General features: G+C 31.7%; 1 protein-coding gene across 11 annotated transcripts in view; it reads right to left on the reverse strand.

Annotated features, from left to right (window-relative positions):
• The window catches only part of CD36 (CD36 molecule (CD36 blood group)), a 323,059-nt gene that overhangs the window by 6,843 nt on the left and 302,152 nt on the right, over positions 1 to 14,064 (reverse strand). For all 11 annotated transcript variants that reach the window (XM_071215192.1, XM_071215193.1, XM_058297108.2 and 8 more), the window contains 7 exons: positions 12,625 to 12,772; positions 12,004 to 12,183; positions 10,484 to 10,575; positions 8,482 to 8,528; positions 5,243 to 5,312; positions 1,738 to 1,925; positions 682 to 800 (listed from right to left, as the gene is read on the reverse strand). In XM_071215192.1, coding sequence (XP_071071293.1) covers positions 682 to 800; positions 1,738 to 1,925; positions 5,243 to 5,312; positions 8,482 to 8,528; positions 10,484 to 10,575; positions 12,004 to 12,183; positions 12,625 to 12,772 — 844 coding nt within the window. The remainder of the gene's footprint in view (positions 1 to 681; positions 801 to 1,737; positions 1,926 to 5,242; positions 5,313 to 8,481; positions 8,529 to 10,483; positions 10,576 to 12,003; positions 12,184 to 12,624; positions 12,773 to 14,064) is intronic.

The following is a 14,064-nucleotide window of genomic DNA, read 5'->3' on the forward strand; positions in this document are numbered from 1 at the left end:
AGATAGAGACAGAGGTAGAGAGAGAAAGAGATTTTAGATAGATAAAGATCGATGGATGATAGATAAAATTTGAAGGTCCAAAGTAACGTCAAGGTTATAGTAAAGGTTTTTGATACCTATCAGATCTGGTTTTGTGGAAAACAACAACAAGGCAATTAAGAGCTCATATAATTAATTTAATTCCTGAAATATACATGATCGAATATATTTTCAGTCAGAATCCATGAATAATTTTATAGATTAGCTTTCTTGATGTTAAGTATAATTGATCTTTCCCTAAATCCACATATATATAAAAAATATCTTTGAAATCCTCATAATATACTGCAATTATTTATATAAGCATTACTTCCAGTTAATTACAAAATAAGCATAAAATAGTATTTTATCAAATTGTTTTAAGTGGATTAGAATCATTTCCTTTATTGATATTCCTGACCCATAACCATTAAAAAGACTTATAAATTCCATATGCTGAAAAAATGAAATTATCCTGAGCTATCGTTGTGCATAAAGAAATCAATGTAATTTTTACTGAAATAAGAATATCCATATTTTATCAAGAAGGGGTCAATTTGATCAAGAAATTCTACTTGACAAGGAGAAAATCTATTTTTTCTTTCAATTTCATTTTTAAAAACACAATATTAACAAAATTATGTCAATAATATGTTTTCTTACAGGTTCAACATCCAGATATGTCTTATGTTCTTCTTCATTTGGACTTAAGCCTTCAATAGGTTCTGAAATATCAGGACTTGCATGTAGAAAATGAGGAAGTGAAATGTACACAGGTTTTCCTGAAAGCAAATTTTAAGAAAAAGTTGAGCATAAATCATTTTTCTCATGTCAAATGCATGTAGAAAATGAGGAAATGAAATGTACACAAGTTTTCCTGAAAGCAAATTTTAAGAAAGAGTTGAGCATAAATCATTTTTCTCATGTCAAATGCTACTTCAAAAAGAGTTCTTTAAAATAAAACTTTTGAAATGAAAGAGAATGCACAGTTGGTTTTGAATCCTGATTAGGGCATGAGGATAGAGGTAAATTATAATATCAGGTTACTTTTATACCAAAATAGAATATAAAATTATGTATCTTCCTTTGACCTAGTCAGTTGACATCTATTGGTCATGCTTTAGCTGTAAATTTTCAATGTGTGACGTGTGGCCTCTAAATACAAAGTTTCTACCACATATGTTCACGTATGCGGCAGTAATATGTCTAGGAAATAAGAGTTACTTCTTTAATCTAAGGGCAGTTTTCTTCTCTCTCCATTCTCACATAGTCCATTATAAAAAAGTCAACAAGATAAGACAGACTCCAGACTTCATGTGTAAGTTGATTCCTGTTTCAGAGACATACTGAAAATATGTTTACATATGTTTGCCATTTTCTAGGAAAGAAAAAGCTAGAAAAAATGAGCAGGTAGATAACTTGAGATACTCAAAGTATTCTGGGAATTATTTTAAGTTCACCCTAAATCCAAAAGTAGCACCAGGGAAACAGAGGTGGATTTTATCTAATGATAACTAAACTTTGCAATACTGAAACAAAATTAGAACATCAAAAACAATACAAAATCGACACCAATATTTCCTATCAATAGCCTTACATTTTGCTCTTATTGTTTTCTTATTTAAGAATTCTGCACAGAAAAGGATTCAGAGTAAAGGACATAGTTTAAAGAATATTAAAAATTATGCCATGGATCATGATTTGAGAATTTTCACTTACCTTCTTTGCATTTGCCAATGTCTAGTACACCGTATGATGAGCAATTCCTTGAAATAATTTTTTCTGTGCAAAAACAATGGTTGTCTGGATTTTGAAGTGGAGAGGCAAAAGCCTTAGCTGGAAGAACAAATCTATAAACAGGTATTCCTTTTAGATTAATTTCAGATCCAAACACACCATAGATTGACCTAAAACGTAGAGAAGAAGAATTTCAGTCTAGGAACTTGAAATACATTCTGGAGATATATTTTTCTTCTTTTTAGTTTTATATTCTTTGCTTTAGCTTATTGAATTCTTAGGAAAATAAGTCTTTTGAAAATTTAAGACATACCACAACTCAATACTTGAGTAGGAACTATTCTTACCCTTGTTCTCAAAAGCTTCTGAGAGCAATTTATGCTTGTGAACTACCATGGAATATTTAAACTGAAGATACTTCTCATAGCTAATTTCCTTTATATGTTAAATTTGTATGTGAATTCCTTAAAATCCATTATTTGTACATAGTTCACATAAAATAAAAATAAAGTTCCTGCCTTTCAAAACAATTTTGGAGAGAAAGTTCATTCACTGGCCTAGATGTGTGCATGTCCATTCTTTTTTAATTAACTAAAAAAATTTAAAAAAAAATTTTTTATGCAGTTAACAGTTTATTAAATAAGAAAAGAAAAACAAAACGTAAGTCTAGACATGGTTGCGGGTATGCTACAGATGAGACATGCCTATGTACATTCTTGATACATAAAACTCAGACATGCCCATCATCTACCTTGTATCCGTTATGGCCTAGGCAATTCCCTAATACATTCTTCTAATCCCTACGTAATTCTAAGTAAAGAAGCACTACTATCTTCCATTTTAAAGATAATGAAAAAAAAAGATTCATATATGTTAAAAGTTTTCCTTTTTAATCTATGTTTTTTTGTGTTTTTTTTTTTTTTTTTTTTTTTTGCTGCTCGGGCTTTTGGTATCATACCTAAAAAATTACTAGAAAATCTAAGGTTTTGATTATTTTCCCCTACGATTTCTTCTAATAGTCATATGGTTTTAACTTTCGTGTTTAGGTCCTTGAGCCATTTAATTTTTCTATATGGTTTGAGCTAGTGATCCATCTTTATTCATTTGCATGTGGATATCCAGTTTTCCCAGCAACATTTGTTGAAGAGACCATAATTTACCCAATTAACCTACTTAGCACCCTTGTTAAAAATCAGTTGGCCATAGATGTATGGGTTTATTTCTGAAGTCCCATTGGTCTATTCCACTGGTCAACATGTCTAAATTTATGCCAGTACCATACCATTTTTTCCCCCTTAACTTTATTGTAGTAACATATATGTAGAAAATTCTGAAATTCGGAAGAGTGCAACCTCCAATTTTGTTCTTTTACAATAATGATTTGGCTAGTTAGGACCCCTGTCAAGTCCGTATGCATTTGAGGATCAGTTTTTCCATTTCTGCAAAGAACGCTGCTGGGATTTTGGTAGGTATTGTGTTTAATCTGGAGATATTTTTGGGTAGTATTGACATTTTAATAATATTAAGTCTTTCTAGCCATGAACACAAGTTGTCTTGCCACTTATTTAGGTTTTCTTTAGTTTCTTTCAGCAGTTTTGTTTTGTTTTGTTCTGTTTTGTTTTATTTTAGTTTTCTGATACAAGCTGTTCACCTCCTTAGTTAACTTTATTCTTATGTATTTCATTCCTTTAGTAGTGATTGTGAATTGAACTGTTTCTTTAATTTCCGTTTCTGAATGTTCTTTGTTGTTATATAGGAACAAAATTTATTTTCCTGACGTTTCCTGAAGTTTTGATTAATTCACTTATTAGTTCTAGATTTAAGTGGATTCTTTGGGATTTTCTATATAAAGGATCATGACATCTGCAAATAGAGATATAGTTTTAATTCTCCCTTTCCTTCATCAAAATTCAAAGTTTTGTATATCAAAGGACACTATCAAGAAAGTGGAAAAAAAAAACCCACTATAGAATGGGAGAAAATAATTGCTAACCATAAACCTGAAAAGGGTTTAAAATCTAGAAAGTATAAAGAACTAATAAAACACAACAACAAAAAGACAATGATTCAATAAAAAAATGGGCAAAAGGCTTGAAAAGATATTTTTTACAAGGAAGAGATACAAATAGCCAACAAACATAGGATATATGGAAAGTTGCTATGATCAACATCATTGGTCATAATCAAAATAAAAATTAAAGCCACAATGAGACACACTTCACACCCAGTATTATTTAAAAAAGAAAAAAGAAAAAAAGAGAAAATATCAAATGTTGTGAGGATGTGGAGAAATCAGAACCCTTATATATTGTTGATGGTGCTATAATATGGTGCTGCCACTATGGAAATAAATTTGGCGGTTCCTCAGAATGTTGAACACAGAATTACCGTATGACCCAGCAATTACCCTTCTTGGTGTGTAACCAAAAGAACTGAAAGAAGGGACTCAAGATATTTGTACACCAATGTTTATAGCAACATTATTCACAATAGCCAAAAGGTTCAAGCAACCTCAGTGTCAGATGAATGACAGATGAATGGATAAACAAAATATGGAATAAAAATAATAGAGTATTATTTGACTGTATGAAAGTAATGACATTCTGATAATACTTCAAAATGGATGGACCTTGAATATATATAGTTTAATGAAATAAGCCAGACACACACACACACACACACACACACACAAAATGATTATTGCATTATCTCATTTACATGAAATCCCTAGAATAAACAAATTTCATAGAGACAGAGAGCAGATTACAGGTTACCTGGGGCCAGGGGTGGGGGGAACTAGAAAAGGGGGAGTTATTGCTTAATGGTTGCAGAGTTTCTGTTTGAGATGATGAAAAAGTTGGGGTAATGGATGCTGATGATGGTAGCACAATACTGTGAATGCTATCAATATTACTGAATTGTACACTTGAAAGTGTTTTAAAAAGGGAAATTTTGAGTAGTATATATGTTATTATAACTAAAATGTAAAAAAAAATCCATGAAGGAACAATAACCATAAAAACTTGCCCTCAATCACACAAGTATGTGGCTGGGAGCACCGATACCTGTGAGGATGTATTCAACACCAATTTGAAAACATTCTATAGTATTGATACAATATAGTAATAACACAGTTTTGTCATCTCCAGATATCTTTAGAAAGATTGTGCATGCTCTTCTTGACTTAATTTTTAATTAAATATACTAACTTAGAGAATGAAAGGAAAAATAGTTCTTTCATACAAAAATGACAAAGAATATAATTTGCATCATGCAGAATATCCTGCTACCATTCTCAATTTTTAAAAAAGAGATCAGACACATTTTGAATTCCATATAGTTGTGTTTATTGTTAAGAAGTCAAGAAAAATGTTCCCAGTTTTTTAAAAAATAACATGATTATTAATTGTGAACTTCATAATCTGTATTTTATCACTTGGGAAAAACAATCCTGACCCATAGAAATACAACAGCCTCTTAGTCTTACCTACAAATGTCAGAGGAAAAGAACTGCAATACCCGGGTCTTCTCAACAAAAGGAGGAAATGAGGCTGCATCTATTTAAAAATCAAGCCAGTGACAGGTGATTAGATTTAAAGTGTGTTCTAGAAAAATCTAGAAATCTCTATTCCAGCATGCTCCAATAGAAAGATAATGCAAACCAGAAGGGTAATTTTACATTTTCCAGTTGCCACATGTGGTGGTTTGAAGCTTATGTACCCCAGAAATACATGTTCTTAAATTTAATCCATTCCTGTGGATATAAACCCATTGTAAGTAGGACCTGTTGATGAGGCTACTTTATTTAAGGTAGCCTCAATCAGGATAGGTCTTAATTCCATTTCTGGAGTCCTTTATAAGAGAATGAAATTCAGACAGAGAGATCGGTACAGAAGCAAGAAGCTGAAACAGGGCCTGGAAGAGAAGAAAGAGATCAGGAGACCCTGCGCATGTGCCTTGCTATGTAATTAGCTAAGGACCAAGGGTCGGCAGCAGCTAGTCCTAGAATGCAACAGTCAGGGGAGAAAGCATCACCTAGAGGGTGCCTTGATTTGGACATTTTACCAGCCTTAAACTGTAAGCTATTAAATTTCCATTGCTTAAATCAACCTATTTCATGGTATGTGCTTCAGCAGCCTAGAAAACTAAAACACCACAATAAAAAAAAAGTAAAAAGAAACAGGCCTATTTTATTTAATCCAATAAATCAAAATTATAATTTAAACATGCAATCAATGCAAAAACAAACAAATAAGTAAATGTAAAATAGTACTTTACATTCTCAAAATCCAGTTTGTATTTTATACTTACAGAACATTTCAATTCATTCTAGGTACATTTCAGTTGTTCAATAACCATATGTGTCTACCTTATTGAAGAACACATCTATATATTATACACATTTGTTGGCATTCAATTTCAGATTAAAGTAAATTTCCCACTTCTTAAATACAAGAGAAACTTTAAAAAAATAACAGCAAATTCACGTTAAAATTGTGTGTGATTGTTTTTGAAACGCCCACTGACCACACTCCATCCCACCAGAAAGTGGCACTTTTCTTACTAGGAAGTTCATTCAGAACTTCTGTTATATTTGTGTTCTTTTTTTTAATAGTGATCTAATCATCTGCCCTAGAGGTTTGTTTGATTGTCTAACACATTTATAAAATTCTCTCACTTAACAGAATTTCATCAAACGGTTTTAAAACATATCCATCAAATTAAAAAGGACACTTAATGAGTTCATTGAATTTCTACTATGTCTATGATCCTATGGCACATGACAGATTAAGAAATAACTGAATAACTCCCCCACTTGTTCCTCAAATTAATATTATTTGAATAAGTTATCACTGAATGTGCATAATCAAATGAGGAAGACCCATCCTTCAGTAATGCATTCTAGATTTGTTTTCTGACAAGTGCTCCAACTTTGTGATTTTGTTATATTTCACATATAATCCCTTTGTAATCACTGCTTGATCCTAACACTTGAGAGAATTGGATATTGGAGTCTTGCTTAAATCCCCCATAAAAGTAACTTTATGAGCATAGCCTACAATTGCCTTCCCAACACCTTAATAATTAAAGGAAAACAATATTTTGAAAGATTTTAGATATCACTACCTGAAATATCATTGAAGATTATGTCATTATTATATCCAGAAACTATCAAAGACAATAACTTCAAGATAGCTACCATTAGGAGATTATTTTTTTTTAAAACATTCTAAAGGAATAACTCTAAATTTCATTTGGTGTTTCTTCAAATTTATGAAGATAGAAGAAGCACTTCTAAATCATGATGAAAATATCTTGGAATCTTTTAATTTCATTAGTCTATTTTCCCTAGTGCCATAACCAAGAATCTCTCTCACAGGGATTGTCATAGTCCCCTGCCCTGTCCTGTTTTGTTTGGTTTTTATTTTACTCTTAGATACTTTAATTTCATGCCTGATGCTCATGGATTTATATTATTGTCATTAATGAATTTTCTATCTCCTCTTGTTAAACCTATTTGTTTCTCAGTGCACAGAATTGTTTAATGATTTTATTCTTTTTAAACACATAAAAAGTCATTTACTATTTAGGAGCAGCATGATTTATTTCTCTCTGTAACTGAGGACTTTATGCTTAGTAATTATGCAATTATTATTCTTAGTATTACTGGGATACTTGACAATTTATTTGCAAAACATTTTACTCAAAAAGGAATTTCTTCACTCATCCCTAGGGCTCATAAATCTACAAAGCAAATTAAGCACGTCATTGTTCTTTTTTTCTACTAGAGAATAATAACAAAATTAAATTAGCATGCAAAAGTTAAGCATATCTTGGAAAAGTAAACATATTCTGTGTTTCTTTTAATTCCCTACCTTTTACGTAACTTTTCGTTTGACTTTCTTCTTCTTTATTCTATCATTTTCCTACAGGGCATTGCCTCACCAGCTTTGTAAACATGTTTTCACCTCTGCCTCTTAGTAGCTGAACGCTCACCTCTACTTTTAATCACCTTATGGAATTAGATTTCCATTGATTTTAAATATCTTAATTCTTAAACTGACAGGCGTATTTGCACTTTGCTTTTCAACAGGAAAAACAAAACAGATATATCACACCCTAAAACTAAATTGATGGTACTTTCTTTTTTCCTAGTTCTAATTCAGAATGCTCATTTTTTTGGCGTACATTTTCCATGGTTATAAGACATCTAACCCTGTTTTTTTTTTTTTTTTCCTTTTCTCTTTCATTCTGACAACTTATCCAAAATAGATGGTTCTGTCTTGCAACTTCACTGATTCTTCCTTGGTTTTAAACCACTTTTGGTGGTTTATTTTCCATTTTGTAAATATCTTGATATTCTATATTCTATTCTTTCAACTTTAGTTTATCTAAGTTATGTTTATCAAAAAAAGTGAACAGTAATTCTTCTTTTTTTTTTTTTTATCTTATTTCTGTAGCTAGGATGGAAGTTCATTATATACAGTTTTTACATAGCAAATGTTTCCCTCATAATGCAGTAGGGGTTAATGCTCTATGGTTGTTCTTCAAAAAGCCCATTGCATTAAATAAGACACTTATCAAGCCTATCTTAAAATAGAGATTCTGTACTATGCTGTGGGAAGATAAAGGCAAGCACATGGCCTCAGCCTTCAGAACACAGTAGATGTGTGGGAGCAGGTCAGTGGGTTCATAGGTGTTCTTACCAGAAACTTGTGTCCTTACCTGTACCATTAATCATGTCACAATAACCTGGCCAATAGGAGAGAGTCCTTAGGAAGAAAATAAAAGAATATGAATAAAGAGCATCTTTCTCACAGTACTTTTTTCTGTTATTATTCAGTACTTTTGCTAATATAATAAAGATTAGCTGTGACAAGTACAAAGTTTAAGAAATATTCTAATTCATTTGGTCTATGCTTGTTTGAAGCTTTCATGTTGTTGAGATAAATTAAGTGCCTGGTCATTTTAAGTGGCCAGATTAGAAAATTTTAAAATGTCAAATTTCAAGCTAATTAGACAATATGGAATAGGCACAGCTCTAAAAGAAGAAAATTGAGACATGTTTATTAAAAACGTGGATCTATATTACATATTATATATGTAAGCATATAAGCAATTTATAGTTCTCCTTTTAACTCTTGGATGACCTAGCATTAAAGAAGGTCAGCTGTTATTAGGTAATACTTTGTTATCTAGATGAGCCATTTATAAATGGAATTAATAGAAACATTGATATTAACTCGTAACAGTTTCTGATACAGGTCAATCCAAGCTGTTGTAGCTTTTTAAAAAACACAATTAAGGGAGTGGATGTGGTTCAAGTGGTGACCTCCCATATGGGAGGTCCCAGTTCGGTTCCCAGTACCTCCTGAAAAACCAACTCAGGGAAGCCAATGTGGCTCAGTGGTTGAACATTGGCTTCCCATTCACGAGGTCCCTTGTTCAATCCCTACCCCCAGTACCTCAAAAAACAAAGCAAAACAAACAAAAAAAGATACTCATAATAAGCTGTGCTGTTAATTCTTGCCATGATCAGTTAAATCAAACTAATGACACCTTAAATTGATATGAAAATCTTACTATAATTAGGATATTTTAGCAACTCTCCTCAAAATCTCTCTATAATTTTGAAATGGAGTAAAATGCTCACTGTTCCTTAATATGCAAATACTGACACGATTTTCCCCCAAAATGAGCATTTTAGAGATGTTTCTTTTCTTCACTAGACCTTTCTATAAAATATTTAGCTATGGACTATTTAAAAGAAAAAGTACTACATTAGTAAATGTTTAATGGTTATAAAATATACAAATTTCAGATCAGGGTACAGTTTGAAGTAACAATTATTTATATTAATAGAAAGCATTAACCTCAGTTTTTATTACTTTATTCTTTTTTATCAATAAATAACTAACCTAAAATGCATTTATTAACTTCAAGTAGAAGAAAAGTTTTTCTCCCCTTGTATTTGATGCAATTCTTCCTATATTAGGCATAGGATAAGCCATGTATCCATCAGATAAAGAGAGTAGATAGGGAAAAAATGGAATGCATCATATTTGAAGATATCTTGTTCTTTTACCTCTTCAAAGTAGGCATGTTCTTTATTTTCAAGTTTAATATGTAAATTTTAGAACTACCTTAAAATACTAATGCCATTTTTGCCTTGATAACATTTCAAAAACAGTGATAAGTACAGAAAAAGATTCAAGATAGTTTTATAGGTGGAAAGTCATGAGAGGAACAGCACATTTAGGTCATAGACGAGAAAGCATAATTTTTATTTTATATGCTCAATTTTAAAAGTAAATAAACACAGTAAAATATAATTTCCTATGTAATGCCAAACAATCTGTTGCTTTATTGATTTTCTTCCTTTTTATTTGTGGTTATATAATTTTACAGATGCTGTATAAAGCGCTGGATATGCAGTAAAGAAGGGAAGGTCTCGTTGGATTTATGTAAGAGAACCCATGCATAAAAGGTAAAGGAAATTCTAAAGTTTGCTTATTCAGGAGCTAGCACTGGGGTGGCCATGCTAGCTCTCAGGAATAAAGGGTTAATGTCTGGCACACCAGCACCAGTAGGAAGCTGAAACACAGCCAGGTCAGTTTAGTAGGTTGGTGCCTGTGCCAAACAAATAATTTTCCTGCCTTAGAGTGCCCCCCAGGATCTATCTCTCTAGCCACACAAACACATACCCTTCAGTTGTCTGGATACTTACTTTTTACCTTTATACGTATCAATTATGGCAACCTTGCTTATGTTATCTTTTCCATTGAAAACTTTGTAAACGCCATCTACAGTATTGTTGTACTGAAAAGAGATGTACATGAAAAATTACTTCAATAACAAGTCATATTTTCCAAGCTATAAAATATTTAACCCACTTGCACATTTCTCAAAGACTAGATGTTCTTCCATATATGTTTAATATGATTTGAAATGTATATTTAAATAAATATTTTTAAATTATGGATCTTTTAAAATTTCAAAAGGATGGAATATAAAAGATACCTAGAAATAAGTGCTAGATGCTGAGCTAAAGGAAGACAAGTTAGCATGATAAAACTTCAGCGCCCTAATCAAGTCAGTGAGGTGATTTGGATTGAGATGGGAGACATGAACAAAACATATGAGGATGATGACAGATCTCTAGAGGTATTCTACATGCTACGACGAAGTTCTAAACAGAATTAGCCAGGTCAGGGAAAGCATTATTAGTTTTGGACTAAAACTTTAATAATAATAATAACTGAATATCTGATTCTTTAAGGCTTTCTACATTCATATTTAGTTGATGTGTAACTTCACAATCCCAAGCACTATCTAAAAGGAAAACAATAATGAACTGGGGAATTGTAATACCATCTATACTGCCCAATTAAATCATATCAAAATTCCAATTCAATAGCCAGACCATTCTATTTGTAATTTGGAACATTAAACTATAATTAAGTATGACATCAAGTTCAATTTTCCTAAATCTAAAAATTGTAATTTCAATAATATTTGTGAAACACTGGATGTTCTTATTCACAAGCCCCACTAAAACAGGGAAGGCTTACTTAACAATCTGGTTGCAATGTGCAAATTTAAGCTGACTTTTTCATTTAAAGTAAAACAGGGGAGCTCATGTGGCTCAGCTGTTGAGTGAAAGCTTCCCACATATGAGGTCCCGGGTTTAATATCTGACCCCATCCCAGCAGTTCAAAAAAAAAAGGGAAACCGTTTCTGTAAATTGTCCCTTTCTGTAAAGTGAAACAAATTTGTAAGGGGTCTAGAAAAGGAAGAATGAGAGCACAGTATATTCAATACATATTGAAAAACGGTTTTTGACTTGATTTGATTTTCATGAAAAGGGAAATCAAAACCAAACATAGTATACAAAGACTTACAGACTTACAAGATAATTTTAGATAAATGATACATACATAAAAGGCAGAGTAGAAACTATTAAATCTGTCTCTGAATTTTAAATTTGATTTTAAAATTCATATATGTGAATTTCTCTAAGAAAGCTGAAGCCATGAGAGGTGAGGACTTTTTTTTTTTTTTATGACTACAGATAATCCCATATCAGCAAAAGGTTGAGGCACTAAATGAGAAAATGGGCCCTGACAATGCCATCATGCTTATCTAATTAAAGTATAACAATATAATTATATTTACTATTATATATTACATTATATTATAACACCTAATTAAAATATAACAATATTATCATTCCTACTTGGTACTTACAGGATAAAATACACCAATTGTGGTATTAATAGGATATGGAACCAAACTCAAGAATGGATCTTTATAGCCCCACAATAGTTCTTTTACTGTTCTGGTTTGGAACATTGATGATTTTGATTTTTTGATAAGTGAGTTGAGTATCACCTGAACAAATGCATTTGGATATAAATGGGGTGCAGCCTGAAAATAAAAAATTAAAAAATTAAATAAATAAAAACACTGTTTAAGACCCCAATACAATATCAGATTTTAACAAATAAATGCTTTAAGTGCTAGAATAAAGCTTAATATAATGAATCTGCCACATTTTAGCAGGATTAATATCTAATTGATCTAATTCACAGATGATTACATTTCTGTGACTCAGAGTCAGTCAGATGAAGGAAACATAACAGGCTAGCTCTAATTTTTTTTTATAGTCACTTTCAGTCTTCTTACAATGCAATTGGATAGCGTATGATCTTGCCATCTTTCCAACTGATCATAAATCTATTCAAAATAACTACATAGGAACACATAATTGTTAAAGTGGCAAATAAATTATATAATTATAATATGAGATTAATTATAGTGAGTTCTAGGGTATCTGGAAATAAATAATTTTGCTGTTTGTCTACTCACTGCTACAGCCAGATTAAGAACTGTGAAAGTATCATTCTCGGTTCCAACTGATAGTGAAGGTTCAAAGATGGCACCATTGGGCTGTACAAAAGATACTGTGTGATTTTCAGGATCCTGAGTTACATTTTCCTTGGCTAGATAACGAACTCTAAAAATGGAAATAAACACAATTCAAAAAAGTATCTTATGTGAATATTAGATCTCAAATGACATTCATTTAACAATTCTTGAGTACATAGAATATGACAGAAATTGTGCTAAATGATGGGGTTAATATGATAAATAAGCCAGTGTTGGGGCTTTAGCAAATAATTCAGTAGTGGTCCGAAACTTTCAAACAGGAAATTAAAATAGCAAAGGAGAAGTAATATGTGATATGATGGGAGTCTGGACAGAGTCCATGGGTAAACATAGAACAAAACTAGGTTTGAAGTGGTCATGATGGCGGTGAGGGATAAGACTCATTTTGATAGGAATTCCATATAAGTGCATGAATGATAAATAGGGAATTTAGTTAGAAGAAGTAGGATAGGAAGTAGCATGTGCAAGATAAGAAGTAAGAAAGAACATAATGTATTTTAAAAAATGCAAATAGTTGAGTTTTGCTGGTATAGATTAGGATTATGGAAGGGGTTAGAACATAAAGCCACTAAAATAATCAGGTTCTCAAATATATAGAGTTGCATCCTATACTGACATGTTTAGACTTGATCCTGACGGAAAGACAGAGACAGGAGAGAGAGATTTAAGCAGGAGAACATTAATGAGCATATGATATCTGTATATATAATGAATATACATGAAAATGCGCAAATGACATTGCCTATTCAGAACAGGCTTTTCCATCTTCTCCAGTACCTTAAGGAGAACTAAAGATAGCTAATAGAATATAATTTCCGTTTTTAAGGACTATAGGCCAACTTTTGCCTCTAAATATTGAATAAAATATTTACTGGGTCTAAGTTCCTCTAATATCTCTTGGCTGCAAAGCATCAATAACTTTTCAGGAATGTGGGGAAGCAGGTTTGTTATGGGGGAAACAAAATACTCTCTGAAACTAAGGTATGTACCCTTCATTAGCCTATCACATGTTTGAATGTGATAAGGAGAGAAGAAAAGATATCTACAGTAGACTTAAAAAAAGGGACTGGATTTAGAAAAAAGCATTTAGCTTGATTATAATCAAAATGTAAATAATTGTAGGGTAGGAATTAAGAGGGTTTTGTACCTCTAAGCACAGTGCCTGGCACAGAATAAAATCTCAATAAATATTTTAGAAGGAATATATTAATTCATCAGTGGCTCACATCCTTTTGAAAGAAAATATGCTAGCTAAAGTGTTTGCCCAGATAGGAGGTTCTAAATCAGAAAGGTAATTCATTTTTTATAATTTCATCAATGCTATTTATACTCTTTGAAGTACTTTAGACATATATGAAG

Source organism: Dasypus novemcinctus, chromosome 5 (assembly GCF_030445035.2).
Source record: "Dasypus novemcinctus isolate mDasNov1 chromosome 5, mDasNov1.1.hap2, whole genome shotgun sequence".
Taxonomy (NCBI): domain Eukaryota; kingdom Metazoa; phylum Chordata; class Mammalia; order Cingulata; family Dasypodidae; genus Dasypus; species Dasypus novemcinctus.